This window comes from Hyla sarda, unplaced genomic scaffold (assembly GCF_029499605.1).
Source record: "Hyla sarda isolate aHylSar1 unplaced genomic scaffold, aHylSar1.hap1 scaffold_311, whole genome shotgun sequence".
In the NCBI taxonomy this organism is placed as follows: domain Eukaryota; kingdom Metazoa; phylum Chordata; class Amphibia; order Anura; family Hylidae; genus Hyla; species Hyla sarda.
Window position 1 is genome coordinate 130382 of NW_026609836.1, and position 27496 is coordinate 157877.

The 27496-nt window shown below is 45.5% G+C and overlaps 1 protein-coding gene across 4 annotated transcripts in view; it reads right to left on the reverse strand.

Annotated features, from left to right (window-relative positions):
- The window catches only part of LOC130328643 (zinc finger protein 513-like), an 88832-nt gene extending 61610 nt beyond the window's left edge, over window positions 1–27222 (reverse strand). The window contains exon 1 of one of the 4 annotated variants that reach the window (XM_056553475.1): window positions 27017–27222. In XM_056553475.1, coding sequence (XP_056409450.1) covers window positions 27017–27056 — 40 coding nt within the window. In that variant the 5' untranslated portion in view covers window positions 27057–27222. The remainder of the gene's footprint in view (window positions 1–27016) is intronic. The other 3 variants (XM_056553476.1, XM_056553478.1, XM_056553477.1) reach the window with 3 other exon arrangements.
- Window positions 27223–27496: the final 274 nt, after the last annotated feature.

A 27496-nucleotide genomic window follows, 5' to 3' on the forward strand; every position in this document is an offset into this window, starting at 1 on the left:
ACCCCTATATCATACATTACATACATACATACACATATACATACACCGGTCACTGACCCTATATCATACATTACATACACATATACATACACCAGTCACTGACCCCTATATCATACATTACATACACACATCATACATACACATATACATACACCGGTCACTGACCCCTATATCGTACATTACATACATACACATATACATACACCGGTCACTGACCCCTATCATACATTACATACACACATCATACATACATACATACACATTTACATACACCGGGCCACTGCCCCTATATCATACATTACATACACACATTATGCATACACATATCATACACACACATATACATACACCGGGCCAGTGCCCCTATATCATACATTACATGCATCATACATACAGACACATCATCATACATATACATACACTGGGCCACTGCCCCTATATCATACATTACATGCATCATACATACACATATACATACACCGGGCCACTGCCCCCTATATCATACATTACATACACACATCATACATACATACACACACATATACATACACCGGCCACTGCCCCTATATCATACATTACATACATACACATATACATACACCGGTCACTGACCCCCTATATCATAACATTACATACACACATCATGTGTAGATAGAGAGGTGGGAATTATAAATGTACCTGGGGGTGGAGCGGAGGGAGGGGTTAGAATAGTTAATAGGAATAAGCTTCATAGGAAAATAAAACTTACACCCTTGAATCCCATTAACCCCAATAACATAAAGGATGGAAATGTAAAGTGTATGTTCACAAATGCCAGAAGCCGAGCAAATAAAATGGGGGAGATTGAGGCCTTGATACTGGAGGAACATATTGATATAGTTGGGGTCACTGAGACATGGCTGGTGATATAGTTGGGGTCACTGAGACATGGCTGGTGATATAGTTGGGGTCACTGAGACATGGCTGGTGATATAGTTGGGGTCACTGAGACATGGTATTAGTGGGGGAGAGCTGTAGATCCTTGTACACCCGAGGCAACCCCCCCCCCCCATCTGACCCCAATAACGCCAATCTCTCCATATACAGGGATGAGGGTAATCTTGTGTGACATGATCTGTAGTTTTTATAAGAACTTTTATTAGGGCTTATTCACATATATATTCACTTCTTAAAATATTTTAATCACTATTTTTCAGTCTTCATAGGGACTTATACACGGAGTCTTTTGATTGGAAACCACTGATCGCCGCCGCTGTGTTACTGGGGGGGGGGGGGGGGTTCCGCTTCTCCAGTTTATGTGCTGCATTTTATTTACTCTAATTATGTGTCAGAAAATGCTGGAAGTTGCATTTAGTTAGTAGATAACTACAACACCCAGCATGCCCTGATACAGCCTATGGTTGTGTGGGTGTTGCAGCATGTTGCACTGTATAGTAGGACAGTTAAGGTTATTGTGTAACATGCTGGGAGTTGTAGTTTTGGTTTGTGTCAGCTGTAGAGCCATAGGATGTGTCAAGGAATACTGGGAATTACAGTTAGTAACTACAACACCCAGCATGCCCTGATGCAGCCTATGGCTCTGCAGCTGACCCGAACCAAAACTACAACTCCCAGCATGTTACACTTTATAGTTTTATAGTTACGGTGTAACATGCTGGGAGTTGTAGTTTTGGTTCAGGCGTGTTTGCATGCATACATACACACATCATACATACACATATACATACACCGGTCACTGCCCCCTATATCATACATTACATACACACATCATACATACATATACATACACCGGTCACTGCCCCCTATATCATACATTACATACACACATCATACATTACATACACATATACATACACCAGTCACTGACCCCTATATCATACATTACATACACACATCATACATTACATACACATATACATACACCAGTCACTGACCCCTATATCATACATTACATACACACATCATACATACACATATCATACACCGGTCACTGACCCCTATATCATACATTACATACATACACATATACATACACCAGTCACTGACCCCTATATCATACATTACATACACACATCATACATACATACACATATACATACACCGGTCACTGCCCCCTATATCATACATTACATACACACATCATACATACATACACATATACATACACCAGTCACTGACCCCTATATCATACATTACATACACACATCATACATACATACACATATACATACACCGGTCACTGACCCCTATATCATACATTACATACACACATCATACATACATACACATATACATACACCGGTCACTGACCCCTATATCATACATTACATACACATATACATACACCAGTCACTGACCCCTATATCATACATTACATACACACATCATACATACATACACATATACATACACCGGCCACTGCCCCCTATATCATACATTACATACACACATCATACATACATACACATATACATACACCAGTCACTGCCCCCTATATCATACATTACATACACACATCATACATACATATACATACACCGGCCACTGCCCCCTATATCATACATTACATACATACACCGGTCACTGACCCCTATATCATACATTACATACACATATACATACACCAGTCACTGACCCCTATATCATACATACACATATACATACACCGGTCACTGACCCCTATCATACATTACATACACACATCATACATACACATATACATACACCGGTCACTGACCCCTATATCATACATACACATATACATACACCGGTCACTGACCCCTATCATACATTACATACACACATCATACATACATACATACATACACATTTACATACACCGGGCCACTGCCCCTATATCATACATTACATACACACATTATGCATACACATATCATACACACACATATACATACACCGGGCCAGTGCCCCTATATCATACATTACATGCATCATACATACAGACACATCATCATACATATACATACACCGGGCCATTGCCCCTATATCATACATTACATGCATCATACATACACATATACATACACCGGGCCACTGCCCCCTATATCATACATTACATACACACATTATGCATACACATATCATACACACACATATACATACACCGGGCCAGTGCCCCTATATCATACATTACATGCATCATACATACAGACACATCATCATACATATACATACACCGGGCCACTGCCCCTATATCATACATTACATGCATCATACATACACATATACATACACCGGGCCACTGCCCCCTATATCATACATTACATACACACATCATACATACATACACACACATATACATACACCGGCCACTGCCCCTATATCATACATTACATACATACACATATACATACACCGGTCACTGACCCCCTATATCATAACATTACATACACACATCATGTGTAGATAGAGAGGTGGGAATTATAAATGTACCTGGGGGTGGAGCGGAGGGAGGGGTTAGAATAGTTAATAGGAATAGGCTTCATAGGAAAATAAAACTTACACCCTTGAATCCCATTAACCCCAATAACATAAAGGATGGAAATGTAAAGTGTATGTTCACAAATGCCAGAAGCCGAGCAAATAAAATGGGGGAGCTTGAGGCCTTGATACTGGAGGAACATATTGATATAGTTGGGGTCACTGAGACATGGCTGGTGATATAGTTGGGGTCACTGAGACATGGCTGGTGATATAGTTGGGGTCACTGAGACATGGCTGGTGATATAGTTGTGGGTCACTGAGACATGGCTGGTGATATAGTTGGGGTCACTGAGACATGGCTGGTGATATAGTTGGGGTCACTGAGACATGGCTGGTGATATAGTTGGGGTCACTGAGACATGGCTGGTGATATAGTTGGGGTCACTGAGACATGGTATTAGTGGGGGAGAGCTGTAGATCCTTGTACACCCGAGGCAACCCCCCCCCCCCCATCTGACCCCAATAACGCCAATCTCTCCATATACAGGGATGAGGGTAATCTTGTGTGACATGATCTGTAGTTTTTATAAGAACTTTTATTAGGGCTTATTCACATATATATGCACTTCTTAAAATATTTTAATCACTATTTTTCAGTCTTCATAGGGACTTATACACGGAGTCTTTTGATTGGAAACCACTGATCGCCGCCGCTGTGTTACTGGGGGGGGGGGGGGGGGGGTTCCGCTTCTCCAGTTTATATGCTGCATTTTATTTACTCTAATTATGTGTCAGAAAATGCTGGAAGTTGCATTTAGTTAGTAGATAACTACAACACCCAGCATGCCCTGATGCAGCCTATGGTTGTGTGGGTGTTGCAGCATGTTGCACTGTATAGTAGGACAGTTAAGGTTATTGTGTAACATGCTGGGAGTTGTAGTTTTGGTTTGTGTCAGCTGTAGAGCCATAGGATGTGTCAAGGAATACAGGGAATTACAGTTAGTAACTACAACTCCCAGCATGCCCTGATGCAGCCTATGGCTCTGCAGCTGACCCGAACCAAAACTACAACTCCCAGCATGTTACACTTTATAGTTTTATAGTTACGGTGTAACATGCTGGGAGTTGTAGTTTTGGTTCAGGCGTGTTTGCATGCATACATACACACATCATACATACACATATACATACACCGGTCACTGACCCCTATATCATACATTACATACACACATCATACATACATACACATATACATACACCGGTCACTGACCCCTATATCATACATTACATACACACATCATACATACATACACATATACATACACCGGTCACTGACCCCTATATCATACATTACATACACACATCATACATACACATACACCGGCCACTGCCCCCTATATCATACATTACATACACACATCATACAGACACATCATAATACATACACATATACATACACCGGTCACTGACCAGTATATCATACATTACATACACACATCATACATACACATATACATAGACCGGTCACTGACCCCTATATCATACATTACATACATACATACACATATCATACATACACATATACATACACCGGTCACTGACCCCTATATCATACATTACATACACACATCATACATACATACACATATACATACACCGGTCACTGATCCCTATATCATACATTACAAACATACAGACACATCATACAGACACATCATCATACATACACATATAAATACACCGGTCACTGCCCCCTATATCATACATTACATAAATACAGACACATCATACATACATACACATATAAATACACCGGTCACTGACCCCTATATCATACATTACATACATACAGACACATCATCATACATACACATATACATACACCGGTCACTGATCCCTATATCATACATTACATACATACAGACACATCATCATACATACACATATACATACACCGGTCACTGCCCCCTATATCATACATTACATACATACAGACACATCATACAGACACATCATCATACATACACATATACATACACCGGGCCACTGCCCCCTATATCATACATTACATACACACATCATACATACATATACATACACCGGCCACTGCCCCCTATATCATACATTACATACATACAGACACATCATCATACATACATACATACACATATACATATACATACACCGGGTCAGTGCCCCCTATATTATACATTACATACATACATCATACATACACCGGTCAGTGCCCCCTATATTATACATTGCATACATACATCATACATACAGACACATCATCATACACACACATATACATACACCGGGCCCTGACCCCTATATCATACATTACATACACATACATACACCGGGTCACTGCCCCCTATATTATACATTACATACATACAGACACATCATCATACACACACATATACATACACCGGTCACTGACCCCTATATCATACATTACATACACACATCATACACACACATATACATACACCGGTCACTGACCCCTATATCATACATTACATACAGACACATCATACATACACATATACATACACCGGTCACTGACCCCTATATCATACATTACATACACACATCATACAGACACATCATACATACACATATACATACACCCGTCACTGACCCCTATATCATGTGTGTGGGGGAGGGAGAGGCTGTGTGTGGGGGAGGGAGGAGCTGTGTGTGGGGGAGGGAGGGGCTGTGTGTGGGGGAGGGAGAGGCTGTGTGTGGGGGTGGCAGGAGCTGTGTGTGTGGGGGGTGGCAGGAGCTGTGTGTGTAGGGGTGGGAGGAGCTGTGTGTGGGGGGGAGGGAGGAGCTGTGTGGGGGGAGGGAGGAGCTGTGTGGGGGGAGGGAGGGGCTGTGTGTGGGGGAGGGAGGGGCTGTGTGTGGGGGAGGGAGGGGCTGTGTGTGGGGAGGGAGGAGCTGTGTGGGGGGAGGGAGCAGCTGTGTGTGGGGAGGAGCTGTGTGTGGGGAGGGAGCAGCTGTGTGTGGGGGAGGGAGGAGCTGTGTGTGGGGGAGGGAGGAGCTGTGTGTGGGGGATGGAGAGGCTGTGTGTGGGGAGAGGCTGTGTGTGGGGAGGAGCTGTGTGTGGGGAGGGAGCAGCTGTGTGTGGGGGAGGGAGGAGCTGTGTGTGGGGGAGGGAGGAGCTGTGTGTGGGGGAGGAGCTGTGTGTGGGGGAGAGGCTGTGTGTGTGTGTGGGGAGGGAGGAGCTGTGTGTGGGGGAGGGAGGAGCTGTGTGTGGGGAGGGAGAAGCTGTGTGTGGGGGGAGGGGGGAGCTGTGTGTGTGTGGGGAGGGAGGAGCTGTGTGTGGGGGAGGGAGGAGCTGTGTGTGGGGAGGGAGGAGCTGTGTGTGGGGAGGGAGAAGCTGTGTGTGGGGGGAGGGGGGAGCTGTGTGTGTGTGGGGAGGGAGGAGCTGTGTGTGGGGGAGGGAGGAGCTGTGTGTGGGGAGGGAGGAGCTGTGTGTGGGGAGGGAGGAGCTGTGTGGGGGAGGGAGGAGCTGTGTGTGTGGGGGTGGGAGAGGCTGTGTGTGTGGGGGAGGGAGGGGCTGTGTGTGGGGAGGGAGGAGCTGTGTGTGGTGAGGGAGGAGCTGTGTGTGGGGGAGGGAGGAGCTGTGTGTGGTGAGGGAGAGGCTGTGTGTGGGGAGGGAGAGGCTGTGTGTGTGGGGGAGAGGCTGTGTGTGGGGGAGGGAGGAGCTGTGTGTGGGGGGAGGGAGAAGCTGTGTGGGGGGAGGGAGAAGCTGTGTGGGGGAGGGAGGAGCTGTGTGTGGGGGGAGGGAGGAGCTGTGTGTGGGGGAGGGAGAGGCTGTGTGTGGGAAGGGAGGAGCTGTGTGGGGGAGGGAGAGGCTGTGTGTGGGGGAGGGAGAGGCTGTGTGTGGGGGAGGGAGAGGCTGTGTGTGGGGGAGGGAGAGGCTGTGTGTGGGGGGAGGGAGAGGCTATGTGTGGGGGGAGGGAGGAGCTGTGTGTGGGGGGGAGGGAGGAGCTGTGTGTGGGGGGGAGGGAGGAGCTGTGTGTGGGGGAGGGAGGAGCTGTGTGTGGGGGAGGGAGGAGCTGTGTGTGGGGGAGGGAGAGGCTGTGTGTGTGGGGGAGGAAGAGGCTGTGTGTGGGGGAGGGAGGAGCTGTGTGTGGGGGAGGGAGGAGCTGTGTGTGGGGGAGGGAGGAGCTGTGTGTGGGGGAGGGAGGAGCTGTGTGTGGGGGAGGGAGGAGCTGTGTGTGGGGGAGGGAGGAGCTGTGTGAGGAGCTGTGTGTGCGGGGGAGGGAGGAGCTGTGTGTGCGGGGGAGGGAGGAGCTGTGTGTGCGGGGGAGGGAGGAGCTGTGTGTGGGGGAGGGAGAGGCTGTGTGTGGGGGGGAGGGAGGAGCTGTGTGTGTGGGGGAGGGAGGAGCTGTGTGTGTGGGGGAGGGAGGAGCTGTGTGTGTGGGGGAGGGAGGAGCTGTGTGTGGGGGAGGGAGGAGCTGTGTGTGGGGGAGGGAGGAGCTGTGTGTGGGGGAGGGAGGAGCTGTGTGTGGGGGAGGGAGGGGCTGTGTGTGGGGGAGGGAGGAGCTGTGTGTGGGGGAGGGAGAGGCTGTGTGTGTGGGGGAGGAAGAGGCTGTGTGTGGGGGAGGGAGGAGCTGTGTGTGGGGGAGGGAGGAGCTGTGTGTGGGGGAGGGAGGAGCTGTGTGTGGGGGAGGGAGGAGCTGTGTGTGGGGGAGGGAGGAGCTGTGTGAGGAGCTGTGTGTGCGGGGGAGGGAGGAGCTGTGTGTGCGGGGGAGGGAGGAGCTGTGTGTGCGGGGGAGGGAGGAGCTGTGTGTGGGGGAGGGAGAGGCTGTGTGTGGGGGGGAGGGAGGAGCTGTGTGTGTGGGGGAGGGAGGAGCTGTGTGTGTGGGGGAGGGAGGAGCTGTGTGTGGGGGAGGGAGGAGCTGTGTGTGGGGGAGGGAGGAGCTGTGTGTGGGGGAGGGAGGAGCTGTGTGTGGGGGAGGGAGGGGCTGTGTGTGGGGGAGGGAGGGGCTGTGTGTGGGGGAGGGAGAGGCTGTGTGTGGGGAGTGAGGAGCTGTGTGTGTGGGGGAGGGAGGAGCTGTGTGTGGGGGAGGGAGGAGCTGTGTGTGGGGGAGGGAGGAGCTGTGTGTGGGGGAGGGAGGAGCTGTGTGTGGGGGAGGGAGAGGCTGTGTGTGGGGGGAGGGAGGAGCTGTGTGTGTGGGGGAGGAAGAGGCTGTGTGTGGGGGGAGGGAGGAGCTGTGTGTGTGGGGGAGGGAGGAGCTGTGTGTGGGGGAGGGAGGAGCTGTGTGTGGGGGGAGGGCGAGGCTGTGTATGTGGGGGAGGGAGGAGCTGTGTATGTGGGGGAGGGAGGAGCTGTGTATGTGGGGAGGGAGGAGCTGTGTATGTGGGGAGGGAGGAGCTGTGTATGTGGGGAGGGAGGAGCTGTGTGTGGGGAGGGAGAGGCTGTGTTGGGGAGGAGCTGTGTTGGGGGAGGGAGGAGCTGTGTGGGGGGAGGGAGGAGCTGTGTGTGGGGGAGGGAGAGGCTGTGTGTGGGGGAGGGAGAGGCTGTGTGTGGGGGAGGGAGAGGCTGTGTGTGGGGGAGGGAGAGGCTGTGTGTGGGGAGGGAGGAGCTGTGTGTGGGGGAGGGAGGAGCTGTGTGTGGGGGAGGGAGGAGCTGTGTATGTGGGGGAGGGAGGAGCTGTGTGTGGGGGGGAGGGAGAAGCTGTGTGGGGGAGAGAGGAGCTGTGTGTGGGGGAGGGAGGAGCTGTGTGTGGGGGAGGGAGGAGCTGTGTGTGGGGGAGGGAGGAGCTGTGTGGGGGAGGGAGGAGCTGTGTGGGGGAGGGAGGAGCTGTGTGTGGGGGAGGGAGGAGCTATGTGTGGGGGAGGGAGGAGCTGTGTGTGGGGAGGGAGGAGCTGTGTGTGGGGGAGGGAGGAGCTGTGTGTGGGGGGGAGGGAGGAGCTGTGTGTGGGGGAGGGAGGGGCTGTGTGTGGGGGAGGGAGGAGCTGTGTGTGGGGGGGAGGGAGGAGCTGTGTGTGGGGGAGGGAGGGGCTGTGTGTGGGGGAGGGAGGAGCTGTGTATGTGGGGGAGGGAGGAGCTGTGTGTGGGGGGAGGGAGAAGCTGTGTGGGGGAGAGAGGAGCTGTGTGTGGGGGAGGGAGGAGCTGTGTGTGGGGGAGGGAAAAGCTGTGTGGGGGAGGGAGGAGCTGTGTACGTCCTCATTCTCCCCCTGTCTTCTTGTATTAGAGGGGGCGTGGCTTAATCATCTCCTGCAGGCATGTGACCACGGGCTCTGTCCTCGCTCCTGAGATCCCCTCACACCGGCTGGGGGGGCTCTGAGCAGCGGCTACTGAAATCAGCTGGGGGCCGCCACTGCCCCCTCCATATACTCTGAGCAGCGGCTACTGAAATCAGCTGGGGGCCGCCACTGCCCCCTCCATATACTCTGAGCAGCGGCTACTGAAATCAGCTGGGGGCCACCACTGCCCCCTCCATATACTCTGAGCAGCGGCTACTGAAATCAGCTGGGGGCCGCCACTGCCCCCTCCATATACTCTGAGCAGCGGCTACTGAAATCAGCTGGGGGCCGCCACTGCCCCCTCCATATACTCTGAGCAGCGGCTACTGAAATCAGCTGGGGGGCCGCCACTGCCCCCTCCATATACTCTGAGCAGCGGCTACTGAAATCAGCTGGGGGCCACCACTGCCCCCTCCATATACTCTGAGCAGCGGCTACTGAAATCAGCTGGGGGCCACCACTGCCCCCTCCATATACTCTGAGCAGCGGCTACTGAAATCAGCTGGGGGCCGCCACTGCCCCCTCCATATACTCTGAGCAGCGGCTACTGAAATCAGCTGGGGGCCACCACTGCCCCCTCCATATACTCTGAGCAGCGGCTACTGAAATCAGCTGGGGGCCGCCACTGCCCCCTCCGTATACTCTGAGCAGCGGCTACTGAAATCAGCTGGGGGCCACCACTGCCCCCTCCATATACTCTGAGCAGCGGCTACTGAAATCAGCTGGGGGCCGCCACTGCCCCCTCCATATACTCTGAGCAGCGGCTACTGAAATCAGCTGGGGGCCACCACTGCCCCCTCCATATACTCTGAGCAGCGGCTACTGAAATCAGCTGGGGGCCGCCACTGCCCCCTCCATATACTCTGAGCAGCGGCTACTGAAATCAGCTGGGGGCCGCCACTGCCCCCTCCATATACTCTGAGCAGCGGCTACTGAAATCAGCTGGGGGCCACCACTGCCCCCTCCATATACTCTGAGCAGCGGCTACTGAAATCAGCTGGGGGCCACCACTTCCCCCTCCGTATACTCTGAGCAGCGGCTACTGAAATCAGCTGGGGGCCGCCACTGCCCCCTCCATATACTCTGAGCAGCGGCTACTGAAATCAGCTGGGGGCCGCCACTGCCCCCTCCATATACTCTGAGCAGCGGCTACTGAAATCAGCTGGGGGCCGCCACTGCCCCCTCCATATACTCTGAGCAGCGGCTACTGAAATCAGCTGGGGGCCGCCACTGCCCCCTCCATATACTCTGAGCAGCGGCTACTGAAATCAGCTGGGGGCCGCCACTGCCCCCTCCATATACTCTGAGCAGCAGCTACTGAAATCAGATGGGGGCCGCCACTGCCCCCTCCATATACTCTGAGCAGCGGCTACTGAAATCAGCTGGGGGCCGCCACTGCCCCCTCCATATACTCTGAGCAGCGGCTACTGAAATCAGCTGGGGGCCCCCACTGCCCCCTCCATATACTCTGAGCAGCGGCTACTGAAATCAGCTGGGGGCCGCCACTGCCCCCTCCGTATACTCTGAGCAGCGGCTACTGAAATCAGCTGGGGGGCCGCCACTGCCCCCTCCATATACTCTGAGCAGCGGCTACTGAAATCAGCTGGGGGCCGCCACTGCCCCCTCCGTATACTCTGAGCAGCGGCTACTGAAATCAGCTGGGGGCCGCCACTGCCCCCTCCATGCACCCTGAGCCCCGGTGTGAGGTGAAGACTTCCATCCGCTCCTGCGCCTCACACCGGCATTAAAGAAAAATAAGGGGGAAGTCTGTCTGTCCCTGCCCGATACAGGGCTAAATCTATCCAAAATTCACCTGCCCGGCACCCAAAACTACTTGTCCCGGGCATCGGGCGATAGGATTTCCACATCCCTGCCAGGTGATGTCAATCTCAAAGGTTTTAACCCCTTAAGGACCGGGGGGTTTTCCGTTTTTGCATTTTTGCTTCTTGCCTTTAAAAAATCTTGCCTAAAAATCCATATGATGCTTATTTTTTGCGCCACCAATTCTACTTTGCAGTGACGTCAGTCATTTTACCCAAAAATCTACGGTGAAACGGAAAAAAAAATCAATGTGAGACAAAATTGAAAAAAAACGCCGTTTTGTAACTTTTGGGGGCTTCCGTTTCTACGTAGTACATTTTTCGGTAAAAATGACACCTTATCTTTATTCTGTAGGTCCATACGGTTAAAATGATCCCCGACTTATATAGGTTGGAAAAAATCATAACTACATGCAGGAAAATTAATACGTTTAAAATTGTCATTTCTGACCCCTATAACTTTCTTATTTTTCCGTGTATGGGGCGGTATGAGGGCTCATTTTTTGCGCCGTGATCTGAAGTTTTTAACGGTACCATTTTTGCATTGATAGGACTTATTGATCATTTTTTCATGATATAAAATTGACCAAAAATGCACTATTTTGGACTTTGGAATTTTTTGGCGCGTACGCCATTGACCGTGCGGTTTAATTAACGATATATTTTTATAATTCGGACATTTCCGTACGCGGCGATACCATATATGTTTATTTTTATTTACACAGTTTTTTTTTATGGGAAAAGGACGGTGATTCAAACTTTTAATAGGGGAGGGGTTAAATGATATTTATTCACTTTTTTTTTTTTTGCAGTGTTATAGCTCCCATAGGGACCTATAACACTGCACACACTGATCTCTTATACTGATCATTGTTATCCCATAGGGACCTATAACACTGCACACACTGATCTCTTATACTGATCATTGTTATCCCATAGGGACCTATAACACTGCACACACTGATCTCTTATACTGATCATTGTTATCCCATAGGGACCTATAACACTGCACACACTGATCTCTTATACTAATCATTGTTATCCCATAGGGACCTATAACACTGCACACACTGATCTCTTATACTGATCATTATTATCCCATAGGGAACTATAACACTGCACACACTGATCTCTTATACTGATCATTGTTATCCCATAGGGACCTATAACACTGCACACACTGATCTCTTATACTGATCATTGTTATCCCATAGGGACCTATAACACTGCACACACTGATCTCTTATACTGATCATTGTTATCCCATAGGGACCTATAACACTGCACACACTGATCTCTTATACTGATCATTGTTATCCCATAGGAGACTATAACACTGCACACACTGATCTCTTATACTGATCATTATTATCCCATAGGGACCTATAACACTGCACACACTTATCTCTTATACTGATCATTGTTATCCCATAGGGAACTATAACACTGCACACACTGATCTCTTATACTGATCATTGTTATCCCATAGGGACCTATAACACTGCACACACTGATCTCTTATACTGATCATTGTTATCCCATAGGGACCTATAACACTGCACACACTGATCTCTTATACTGATCATTGTTATCCCATAGGGACCTATAACACTGCACACACTGATCTCTTATACTGATCATTGTTATCCCATAGGAGACTATAACACTGCACACACTGATCTCTTATACTGATCATTATTATCCCATAGGGACCTATAACACTGCACACACTTATCTCTTATACTGATCATTATTATCCCATAGGGACCTATAACACTGCACACACTGATCTCTTATACTGATCATTATTATCCCATAGGGACCTATAACACTGCACACACTGATCTCTTATACTGATCATTATTATCCCATAGGAGACTATAAAACTGCACACACTGATCTCTTATACTGATCATTATTATCTCATAGGGACCTATAACACTGTACACACTGATCTCTTATACTGATCATTATTATCCCATAGGAGACTACAACACTGCACACACTGATCTCTTATACTGATCATTATTATCCCATAGGAGATTATAACGCTGCACACACTGATCTCTTATACTGATCATTATTATCCCATAGGGACCTATAACACTGCACACACTGATCTCTTATACTGATCATTATTATCCCATAGGGACCTATAACACTGCACACACTGATCTCTTATACTGATCATTGTTATCCCATAGGGACCTCTAACACTGCACACACTGATCTCTTATACTGATCATTATTATCCCATAGGGACCTATAACACTGCACACACTGATCTCTTATACTGATCACTGTTATCCCATAGGAGACTATAACACTGCACACACCGATCTCTTATACTGATCATTGTTATCCCATAGGGACCTATAACACTGCACACACTGATCTCTTATACTGATCATTGTTATCCCATAGGGACCTATAACACTGCACACACTGATCTCTTATGCTGATCATTGTTATCCCATAGGAGACTATAACACTGCACACACTGATCTTTATCATTGATCACTGGTTTCTCATAAGAAACCAGTGATCGATGATTCTACCGCTTGACTGCTCATGCCTGGATCTCAGGCACTGAGCAGTCATTTGGCGATCGGACAGCGAGGAGGCAGGAAGGGGCCCTGCCGCTGTCCTGTAAGCTGTTCGGGATGCCGCGATTTCGCCGCGGCTATCCCGAACAGCCCACTGAGCTAACCGGCATGGTTTCAGTTTCACTTTAGATGTGGCGTTCAACTTTGAACGCCGCGTCTAAAGGGTTAATAGTGCGCGGCACAGCGATCAATGCCGCGCGCTATTAGCCACGGGTCCCGACCGTTGTTAGAGGCCGGGCCCGGCACACTATGACGCGGGGCCACGCCGTGGCCCTGCATTATAGATCGGGAGTGGACACATGACGTTCCAGTACGTCATGTGTCCTTAAGGGGTTAAATGCCCAGACTCATCTGACCTTGCCCCAACAATCAGCACCACGGGTTCTTCTAAGCAGTTGTCTAGAAATCTGAAACTGAAAATAGTTGACGCTCACAAAGCTGGAGAAGGCTATAAGAAGATAGCAAAACGTTTTCAGATGTCAATATCCTCTGTTCGGAATGTAATTAAGAAATGGCAGTCACCAGGAACAGTGGAAGTTAAAGCAAGATCTGGAAGACCAAGAAAAACATCAAACAGAACAGCTCGCAGGATTGTGAGAAAAACAATTCAAAACCCACGTTTGACTGCACAATCCCTCCAGAAAGATCTGTCAGACACTGGAGTTGTGGTACACTATTCCACTATAAAGAGATACTTGTACAAATATGGTCTTCATGGAAGAGTCATCAGAAGAAAACCTCTTCTACGTCCTCACCACAAAAATCAGCGTTTGAACTTTGCAAATGAACATTTGGACAAGCCTGATGCATTTTGGAAACAAGTTCTGTGGACCGATGAGGATAAAATTGAACTTTTTGGCCGAAATGAGCAAAGGTACGTTTGGAGAAGAAGGGGAACAGAATTTAATGAAAAGAACCTCTGTCCAACTGTTAAAGGGGTACTCTGTTGCCCTGTGTCGGAAGCTCCGCTCCCCAGCATCCGGAAGTTTATTGTTCTGGACGCTGTGTGACGAAAGTCTATGGGAAGGGGACGTGAATAAACTTCCGGATGCCTTCGGAGCGGAGCTTCCGACACAGGGCAGCGGAGTACCACTTCAAGCATGGGAATGGATCAATCATGCTTTGGGGTTGTATTGCAGCCAGTGGCACAAGGAACATCTCACGAGTAGAAGGAAAAATTGATTCAATAAAATTTCAGCAAATTTTGGATGCTAACTTGATGCCATCTGTGATAAAGCTGAAGTTAAAGAGAGGATGGCTTCTACAAATGGATAATGATCCTAAACACACCTCGAAATCCACGGGGGATTACATCAAGAGGCATAAACTGAAGGTTCTGCCATGGCCTTCACAATCTCCTGACCTCAACATAATTGAAAATCTATGGATAGACCTTAAAAGAGCAGTGCGTGACAGACAGCCCAGAAATCTCAAAGAACTGGAAGACTTTTGTAAGGAACAATGGGCAAAGATACCTCAAACAAGAATTGAAAGACTCTCGGCTGGCTACAAAAAGCGTTTACAAGCTGTGATACTTGCCAAAGGGGGCAGTGGATGCTATAAATTCTGCAGGGTGCCCAAACTTTTGCAGACGCCATTTTTTTGTTTTCTGTTATTATGAAAGTGTAAATGATGGAAATAAAATGTAACTTTTGGTGACATATTATAAGAATGTCTAATCTGTAATTTGATGCCTTTTGGAGATTTTTCCATCTTTCCTTGGCTCCTTTATGCACATTAATAATTTTTTTTTACCTGGGGTGCCCAAACTTTTGATCCCCACTGTTTACACTGAATGTCCACTTTATTACAGACCCTATTTAGTAAGTTGTTGGGCATACTTTGCCACTCAAAACCACAACAACTAATTCAGGGCATATATCCCACTAGGTGCCAAAATAGTTCTGCAGGAGTTTAGACACATGGTGGACATGGTCACCTCTCACAGATCTCGACATACATTAGATGGAGGTCCTGACATGCTCGGCGCGGCCCATTCTACCCCGTCCCTGAGATGTCTATAGGATTTGGGTTCTGTGAAGGCAGGGAAATCGCTGCTATGAAGGAAGTAATCTGGTTACCAATAATGTTTAGATAAGCCCTACTGATGAGACAGGTGCACCAAGAAAACATTCCCCACCCCTCCTCCACCACTCTGAATTGATCAAACAGGAAGGGCTTGATTCAAGCTGCATGTGCCAAAGTCTAAATTCCCATCAGCATAATACAACAGAGATCTGGATCCATCTGACCCGGCCATGTTTCTCTATAGAGATCTGGATCCATCTGACCCGGCCATGTTTCTCTATAGAGATCTGGATCCATCTGACCCGGCCATGTTTCTCTATAGAGATCTGGATCCATCTGAAAGGACATGTTTCTCTATAGAGATCTGGATCCATCTGACCAGGACATGTTTCTCTATAGAGATCTGGATCCATCTGACCAGGACATGTTTCTCTATAGAGATCTGGATCCATCTGACCAGGCCATGTTTCTCTATATAGATCTGGATCCATCTGACCAGGCCATGTTTCTCTATAGAGATCTGGATCAATCTGACCAGGACATGTTTCTCTATAGAGATCTGGATCCATCTGACCAGGTCATGTTTCTCTATAGAGATCTGGATCCATCTGACCAGGACATGTTTCTCTATAGAGATCTGGATCCATCTGACCAGGCCATGTTTCTCTATATAGATCTGGATCCATCTGACCAGGCCATGTTTCTCTATAGAGATCTGGATCAATCTGACCAGGACATGTTTCTCTATAGAGATCTGGATCCATCTGACCAGGTCATGTTTCTCTATAGAGATCTGGATCCATCTGACAGGCCATGTTTCTCTATAGAGATCTGGATCCATCTGACCAGGACATGTTTCTCTATAGAGATCTGGATCAATCTGACCAGGCCATGTTTCTCTATAGAGATCTGGATCCATCTGACCAAGCCATGTTTCTCTATAGAGATCTGGATCCATCTGACCAGATCATGTTTCTCTATAGAGATCTGGATCCATCTGACCAGGCCATGTTTCTCTATAGAGATCTGGATCCATCTGACCAGGACATGTTTCCCTATAGAGATCTGGATCCATCTGACCAGGACATGTTTCTCTATAGAGATCTGGATCAATCTGACCAGGCCATGTTTCTCTATAGAGATCTGCATCCATCTGACCAAGCCATGTTTCTCTATAGAGATCTGCATCCATCTGACCAAGCCATGTTTCTCTATAGAGATCTGGATCCATCTGACCAGATCATGTTTCTCTATAGAGATCTGGATCCATCTGACCAGGCCATGTTTCTCTATAGAGATCTGGATCCATCTGACCAGGACATGTTTCTCTATAGAGATCTGGATCCATCTGACCAGGCCATGTTTCTCTATAGAGATCTGGATCCATCTGACCAGGTCATGTTTCTCTATAGAGATCTGGATCCATCTGACCAGGCCATGTTTCTCTATAGAGATCTGGATCCATCTGACCAGGCCATGTTTCTCTATAGAGATCTGGATCCATCTGACCGGGCCATGTTTCTCTATAGAGATCTGGATCCATCTGACAGGCCATGTTTCTCTATAGAGATCTGGATCCATCTGACCAGGTCATGTTTCTCTATAGAGATCTGGATCCATCTGACAGGCCATGGTTCTCTATAGAGATCTGGATCCATCTGACAGGCCATGTTTCTCTATAGAGATCTGGATCCATCTGACAGGCCATGTTTCTCTATAGAGATCTGGATCCATCTGACCAGGTCATGTTTCTCTATAGAGATCTGGATCCATCTGACAGGCCATGTTTCTCTATAGAGATCTGGATCCATCTGACCAGGACATGTTTCTCTATAGAGATCTGGATCCATCTGACCGGGCCATGTTTCTCTATAGAGATCTGGATCCATCTGACCAGGTCATGTTTCTCTATAGAGATCTGGATCCATCTGACCAGGTCATGTTTCTCTATAGAGATCAGGATCCATCTGACAGGACATGGTTCTCTATAGAGATCTGGATCCATCTGACCAGGTCATGTTTCTCTATAGAGATCAGGATCCATCTGACAGGACATGTTTCTCTATAGAGATCTGGATCCATCTGACCAGGCCATGTTTCTCTATAGAGATCTGGATCCATCTGACCAGGCCATGTTTCTCTATATAGATCTGGATCCATCTGACCAGGACATGTTTCTCTATAGAGATCTGGATCCATCTGACCAGGACATGTTTCTCTATATAGATCTGGATCCATCTGACCAGGTCATGTTTCTCTATAGAGATCTGGATCCATCTGACCAGGACATGTTTCTCTATATAGATCTGGATCCATCTGACCGGGCCATGTTTCTCTGTAGAGATCTGGATCCATCTGATCAGGACATGTTTCTCTATAGAGATCTGGATCCATCTGACCAGTACATGTTTCTCTATAGAGTTCTGGATCCATCTGACCAGGTCATGTTTCTCTATATAGATCTGGACCCATCTGACCAGGACATGTTTCTCTATAGAGATCTGGATCCATCTGACCAGTACATGTTTCTCTATAGAGTTCTGGATCCATCTGACCAGGTCATGTTTCTCTATATAGATCTGGATCCATCTGACCAGGCCATGTTTCTCTATAGAGATCTGCATCCATCTGACCCAGCCATGTTTCTCTATAGAGATCTGGATCCATCTGATCAGGACATGTTTCTCTATAGAGATCTGGATCCATCTGACCAGGTCATGTTTCTCTATAGAGATCTGGATCCATCTGACCAGGCCATGTTTCTCTATAGAGATCTGGATCCATCTGACCAGGCCATGTTTCTCTATAGAGATCTTGATCCATCTGACCAGGTCATGTTTCTCTATAGAGATCTGGATCCATCTGACCAGGCCATGTTTCTCTATAGAGATCTGGATCCATCTGACCAGGCCATATTTCTCTATAGAGATCTGGATCCATCTGACCAGGCCATGTTTCTCTATAGAGATCTGGATCCATCTGACCAGGACATGTTTCTCTATAGAGATCTGGATCCATCTGACCAGGTCTTGTTTCTCTATAGAGATCTGGATCCATCTGACCAGGCCATGTTTGTCCAGTGATCAGTAATATATAGATATTTTTGGCCCCCGGGGGTCTCATCTTTCTGTTCCCCTTAGACACAATGGTCCAGGAGGTAGTAGTCAGCTGTATCTGTGCTCAGCAGCAGCAGGTTGTTGGGTCAGACACGTTAGTCGGACCCCAGTGATGAATTTGGATGCAGTTTCCTGACCGTGCTCCTTGGTCATCAGAAATATTCCAGACATCCTATTCAGCATGAGGTATGTATGGGGGTACACAGTAGGATATGAGGTATATATGGGGGTACACAGTAGGATATGAGGTATATATATGGGGTACACAGTAGGATATGAAGTGTATATAGGGGTACACAGTAGGATATGAAGTGTATATGGGGGTACACAGTAGGATATGAGGTATATATGGGATACACAGTAGGATATGAAGTATATATGGGGTACACAGAAGGATATGAGGTATATATAGGGGTACACAGTAGGATATGAGGTATATATATGGGGTACACAGTGGGATATGAAGTATATATGGGGTACACAGTAGGATATGAGGTATATATGGGGGTACACAGTAGGATATGAGGTATATATGGGGGTACACAGTAGGATATGAGGTATATATATGGGGTACACAGTGGGATATGAAGTATATATGGGGTACACAGTAGGATATGAAGTATATATGGGGTACACAGTAGGATATGAGGTATATATGGGGGTACACAGTAGGATATGAGGTATATATATGGGGTACACAGTAGGATATGAAGTGTATATAGGGGTACACAGTAGGATATGAGGTATATATGGGGTACACAGTAGGATATGAAGTGTATATAGGGGTACACAGTAGGATATGAGGTATATATGGGGGTACACAGTAGGATATGAGGTATATATGGGGGTATACAGTAGGATATGAAGTATAAATGGGGGTACACAGTAGGATATGAGGTATATATATGGGGTACACAGTGGGATATGAAGTATATATGGGGTACACAGTAGGATATGAGGTATATATGGGGGTACACAGTAGGATATGAGGTATATATATGGGGTACACAGTAGGATATGAGGTATATATGGGGGTACACAGTAGGATATGAGGTATATATATGGGAGTACACAGTATGATATGAGGTATATATGGGGGTACACAGTATGATATGAGGTATATATGGGGGTACACAGTAGGATATGAGGTATATATGGGGTACACAGTAGGATATGAGGTATATATGGGGTACACAGTAGGATATGAGGTATATATGGGGTACACAGTAGGATATGAGGTATATATGGGGGTACACAGTAGGATATGAGGTATATATGGGGTCCACAGTAGGATATGAGGTATATATATGGGGAACACAGTAGGATATGAGGTATATATGGGGGTACACAGTAGGATATGAGGTATATATGGGGTCCACAGTAGGATATGAGGTATATATATGGGGTACACAGTAGGATATGAGGTATATATGGGGGTACACAGTAGGATATGAGGTATATATGGGGTCCACAGTAGGATATGAGGTATATATATGGGGTCCACAGTAGGATATGAGGTATATATGGGGGTACACAGTAGGATATGAGGTATATATGGGATACACAGTAGGATATGAGGTATATATATGGGGTACACAGTAGGATATGAAGTATATATGGGGTACACAGTAGGATATGAGGTATATATGAGGTATGCAGTAGGATATGAGGTATATATGAGGTATGCAGTAGGATATGAGGTATATATGAGGTATGCAGTAGGATATGAGGTATATATGGGGTACACAGTAGGATATGAGGTATATATGGGGGTATACAGTAGGATATGAGGTATATATGGGGGTATACAGTAGGATATGAGGTATATATGGGATACACAGTAGGATATGAGGTATATATATGGGGTACACAGTAGGATATGAAGTATATATGGGGTACACAGTAGGATATGAGGTATATATGGGGTATACAGTAGAATATGAGTTATATATGGGGGTATACAGTAGGATATGAGGTATATATATGGGGTACACAGTAGGATATGAGGTATATATATGGGGTACACAGTAGGATATGAGGTATATATGAGGTACACAGTAGGATATGAGGTATATATGGGGTATACAGTAGAATATGAGTTATATATGGGGGTACACAGTAGGATATGAGGTATATATATGGGGTACACAGTAGGATATGAGGTATATATGGGGGTACACAGTAGGATGAGGTATATATATATATGGGGGTACACAGTAGGATATGAAGTATATATGGGGGTACACAGTAGGATATGAGGTATATATGGGATACACAGTAGGATATGAAGTATATATGGGGTACACAGAAGGATATGAGGTATATATGGGGTATACAGTAGAATATGAGTTATATATGGGGGTATACAGTAGGATATGAGGTATATATATGGGGTACACAGTAGGATATGAGGTATATATGGGGGTATACAGTAGGATATGAGGTATATATGGGGGTATACAGTTGGATATGAGGTATATATATGGGATACACAGTAGGATATGAGGTATATATATGGGGTACACAGTAGGATATGAAGTATATATGGGCTACACAGTAGGATATGAGGTATATATGGGGGTACACAGTAGGATATGAGGTATATATGGGGTATACAGTAGAATATGAGTTATATATGGGGGTACACAGTAGGATATGAGGTATATATATGGGGTACACAGTAGGATATGAGGTATATATATGGGGTACACAGTAGGATATGAGGTATATATTGGGTACACAGTAGGATATGAGGTATATATGGGGTATACAGTAGAATATGAGTTATATATGGGGGTACACAGTAGGATATGAGGTATATATGGGGGTACACAGTAGGATATGAGGTATATATGGGGGTACACAGTAGGATATGAAGTATATATGAGGTATACAGTAGGATATGAGGTATATATATGGGGTACACAGTAGGATATGAGGTATATATATGGGGTACACAGTAGGATATGAGGTATATATGGGGGTACACAGTAGGATATGAAGTATATATGGGGTACACAGTAGGATATGAGGTATATATATGGGGTACACAGTAGGATATGAGGTTTATATATGGGGTACACAGTAGGATATGAGGTATATATGGGGGTACACAGTAGGATATGAGGTATATATGAGGGTACACAGTAGGATATGAAGTATATATGGGGGTACACAGTAGGATATGAGGTATATATGAGGTATACAGTAGGATATGAGGTATATATGGGGTACACAGTAGGATATGAGGTATATATGGGGTACACAGTAGGATATGAGGTATATATGGGGGTACACAGTAGGATATGAGGTATATATGGGGGTACACAGTAGGATATGAGGTATATATGAGGTATACAGTAGGATATGAGGTATATATGAGGTATACAGTAGGAAATGAGGTATATATGAGGGTACACAGTAGGATATGAAGTATATATGGGGTACACAGTAGGATATGAGGTATATATATGGGGTACACAGTAGGATATGAGGTTTATATATGGGGTACACAGTAGGATATGAGGTATATATGGGGGTACACAGTAGGATATGAGGTATATATGAGGGTACACAGTAGGATATGAAGTATATATGGGGGTACACAGTAGGATATGAGGTATATATGAGGTATACAGTAGGATATGAGGTATATATGGGGTACACAGTAGGATATGAGGTATATATGGGGTACACAGTAGGATATGAGGTATATATGGGGGTACACAGTAGGATATGAGGTATATATATGGGGGTACACAGTAGGATATGAGGTATATATGAGGTATACAGTAGGATATGAGGTATATATGAGGTATACAGTAGGATATGAGGTATATATGGGGTACACAGTAGGATATGAGGTATATATGAGGTATACAGTAGGATATGAGGTATATATATGGGGTACACAGTAGGATATGAGGTATATATGAGGGTACACAGTAGGATATGAAGTATATATGGGGTACACAGTAGGATATGAGGTATATATGGGGGTACACAGTAGGATATGAAGTATATATGGGGGTACACAGTAGGATATGAGGTATATATGAGGTATACAGTAGGATATGAGGTATATATGGGGTATACAGTAGGATATGAGGTATATATGGGGTATACAGTAGGATATGAAGTATATATGAGGTATACAGTAGGATATGAGGTATATATGGGGTACACAGTAGGATATGAGGTATATATGGGGGTACACAGTAGGATATGAAGTATATATGGGATACACAGTAGGATATGAGGTATATATGGGGTACACAGTAGGATATGAAGTATATATGGGATACACAGTAGGATATGAGGTATATATATGAGGTATACAGTAGGATATGAGGTATATATGGGGTACACAGTAGGATATGAGGTATATATGGGGTACACAGTAGGATATGAGGTATATATATGGGGTACACAGTAGGATATGAGGTATATATGGGGGTACACAGTAGGATATGAGGTATATATGGGGGTATACAGTAGGAAATGAGGTATATATGAGGGTACACAGTAGGATATGAAGTATATATGGGGTACACAGTAGGATATGAGGTATATATATGGGGTACACAGTAGGATATGAGGTATATATATGGGGTACACAGTAGGATATGAGGTATATATGGGGGTACACAGTAGGATATGAGGTATATATGAGGGTACACAGTAGGATATGAAGTATATATGGGGGTACACAGTAGGATATGAGGTATATATGAGGTATACAGTAGGATATGAGGTATATATGGGGTATACAGTAGAATATGAGTTATATATGGGGTACACAGTAGGATATGAGGTATATATATGGGGTACACAGTAGGATATGAGGTATATATGGGGGTACACAGTAGGATATGAGGTATATATGGGGGTACACAGTAGGATATGAGGTATATATGAGGGTACACAGTAGGATATGAAGTATATATGAGGTATACAGTAGGATATGAAGTATATATGAGGTATACAGTAGGATATGAAGTATATATGGGATACACAGTAGGATATGAGGTATATATGGGGTACACAGTAGGATATGAAGTATATATGGGATACACAGTAGGATATGAGGTATATATATGAGGTATACAGTAGGATATGAGGTATATATGGGGTACACAGTAGGATATGAGGTATATATGGGGTACACAGTAGGATATGAGGTATATATGGGGTACACAGTAGGATATGAGGTATATATGGGGTACACAGTAGGATATGAGGTATATATATGGGGTACACAGTAGGATATGAGGTATATATATGGGGGTACACAGTAGGATATGAGGTATATATATGGGGTACACAGTAGGATATGAGGTATATATATGAAGTACACAGTAGGATATGAGGTATATATATATATGGGGTACACAGTAGGATATGAGGTATATATGGGGGTACACAGTAGGATATGAGGTATATATGGGGTACACAGTAGGATATGAAGTATATATGGGGTACACAGTAGGATATGAGGTATATATGGGGGTACACAGTAGGATATGAGGTATATATGAGGGTACACAGTAGGATATGAAGTATATATGGGGTACACAGTAGGATATGAGGTATATATGGGGGTACACAGTAGGATATGAGGTATATATGAGGTATACAGTAGGATATGAGGTATATATATGAGGTACACAGTAGGATATGAAGTATATATGGGATACACAGTAGGATATGAAGTATATATGGGGTACACAGTAGGATATGAAGTATATATGGGGTACACAGTAGGATATGAGGTATATATGGGGGTACACAGTAGGATATGAGGTATATATGAGGTACACAGTAGGATATGAGGTATATATATGAGGTATACAGTAGGATATGAGGTATATATATGGGGTACACAGTAGGATATGAGGTATATATGGGGGTACACAGTAGGATATGAAGTATATATGGGGGTACACAGTAGGATATGAGGTATATATGAGGTATACAGTAGGATATGAGGTATATATATATATGGGGGTACACAGTAGGATATGAGGTATATATATGAGGTATATATATGGGATACACAGTAGGATATGAAGTATATATGGGGTACACAGTAGGATATGAGGTATATATATGGGGTACACAGTAGGATATGAGGTATATATATGGGGTACACAGTAGGATATGAGGTATATATGGGGGTACACAGTAGGATGAGGTATATATATATGGGGGTACACAGTAGGATATGAGGTATATATATGGGGTACACAGTAGGATATGAGGTATATATGGGGGTACACAGTAGGATGAGGTATATATATATGGGGGTACACAGTAGGATATGAGGTATATATATGGGGTACACAGTAGGATATGAGGTATATATGGGGGTACACAGTAGGATATGAGGTATATATGGGGTACACAGTAGGATATGAGGTATATATATGGGGTACACAGTAGGATATGAGGTATATATATGGGGGTACACAGTAGGATATGAGGTATATATATGGGGTACACAGTAGGATATGAGGTATATATATGGGGTACACAGTAGGATATGAGGTATATATATGGGGGTACACAGTATGATATGAGGTATATATGGGGGTACACAGTAGGATATGAGGTATATATGGGGGTACACAGTAGGATATGAAGTATATATGAGGTATACAGTAGGATATGAGGTATATATATGGGGTACACAGTAGGATATGAGGTATATATGGGGTACACAGTAGGATATGAGGTATATATGGGGTACACAGTAGGATATGAGGTATATATGGGGTACACAGTAGGATATGAGGTATATATGGGGTACACAGTAGGATATGAGGTATATATGGGGGTACACAGTAGGATATGAGGTATATATGGGGTCCACAGTAGGATATGAGGTATATATATGGGGTCCACAGTAGGATATGAGGTATATATATGGGGTACACAGTAGGATATGAGGTATATATATGGGGTACACAGTAGGATATGAGGTATATATGGGGGTACACAGTAGGATATGAGGTATATATGGGGGTACACAGTAGGATATGAGGTATATATGGGGTATACAGTAGGATATGAGGTATATATGGGGGTACACAGTAGGATATGAGGTATATATATGGGGTACACAGTAGGATATGAGGTATATATGGGGGTACACAGTAGGATATGAGGTATATATGGGGGTACACAGTAGGATATGAGGTATATATGGGGGTACACAGTAGGATATGAGGTATATATGGGGTATACAGTAGGATATGAGGTATATATGGGATACACAGTAGGATATGAAGTATATATGAGGTATACAGTAGGATATGAGGTATATATATGGGGTACACAGTAGGATATGAGGTATATATGGGGGTACACAGTAGGATATGAGGTATATATGGGGGTACACAGTAGGATATGAGGTATATATGGGGGTACACAGTAGGATATGAGGTATATATGGGGGTACACAGTAGGATATGAGGTATATATGGGGTATACAGTAGGATATGAGGTATATATGGGATACACAGTAGGATATGAAGTATATATGAGGTATACAGTAGAATATGAAGTATATATGAGGTATACAGTAGGATATGAAGTATATATGGGATACACAGTAGGATATGAAGTATATATGAGGTATACAGTATGATATGAGGTATATATAGGGAGGACACATTTCGGGGTACACGCAGGGTCGGGCCGGGTCACACACACTGACACCCGCGGGCGTGCTCACATTTCACCGGCTGGGGGTTGGACTGTTTCCTCCGCGGCATGGCTCCGCCCTTCCCCCGGTACTTCCGGCGCCGCTCTCGGTATTTCCGGTGAGGACTTCTCTGCACTTCTCCCTCATGTGTTTCCGGCCCGACAAAGTTACACCGTCACTTACGCTTGCTGAGCGCTCACTTCCGGCGTGGTTCCGAGGTATGCTGGGAGTTGTAGTTTTGCTGCTGTCTCCACCGGTTGCCACAGTAACCAGTCAGGTAACATGCGGAGCTGCCAATGGTTGCTAGGGCCACGCCCTGGGGAGAGATTCATCAATACACGGGCAAAGGAAAAGTCGCCCAGTTGCTGATAACAACCAATTAGATTTCTTCTTTCATTTTGCAGAGGCCTTTTTAAAAATTAAAGAAGCGAGCAGATTGGTTGCTATGGGCAACTGGGCACATTTACCCCCTGTACAGCTTTTCATATAACTTCCCTTTTATCTATAGGA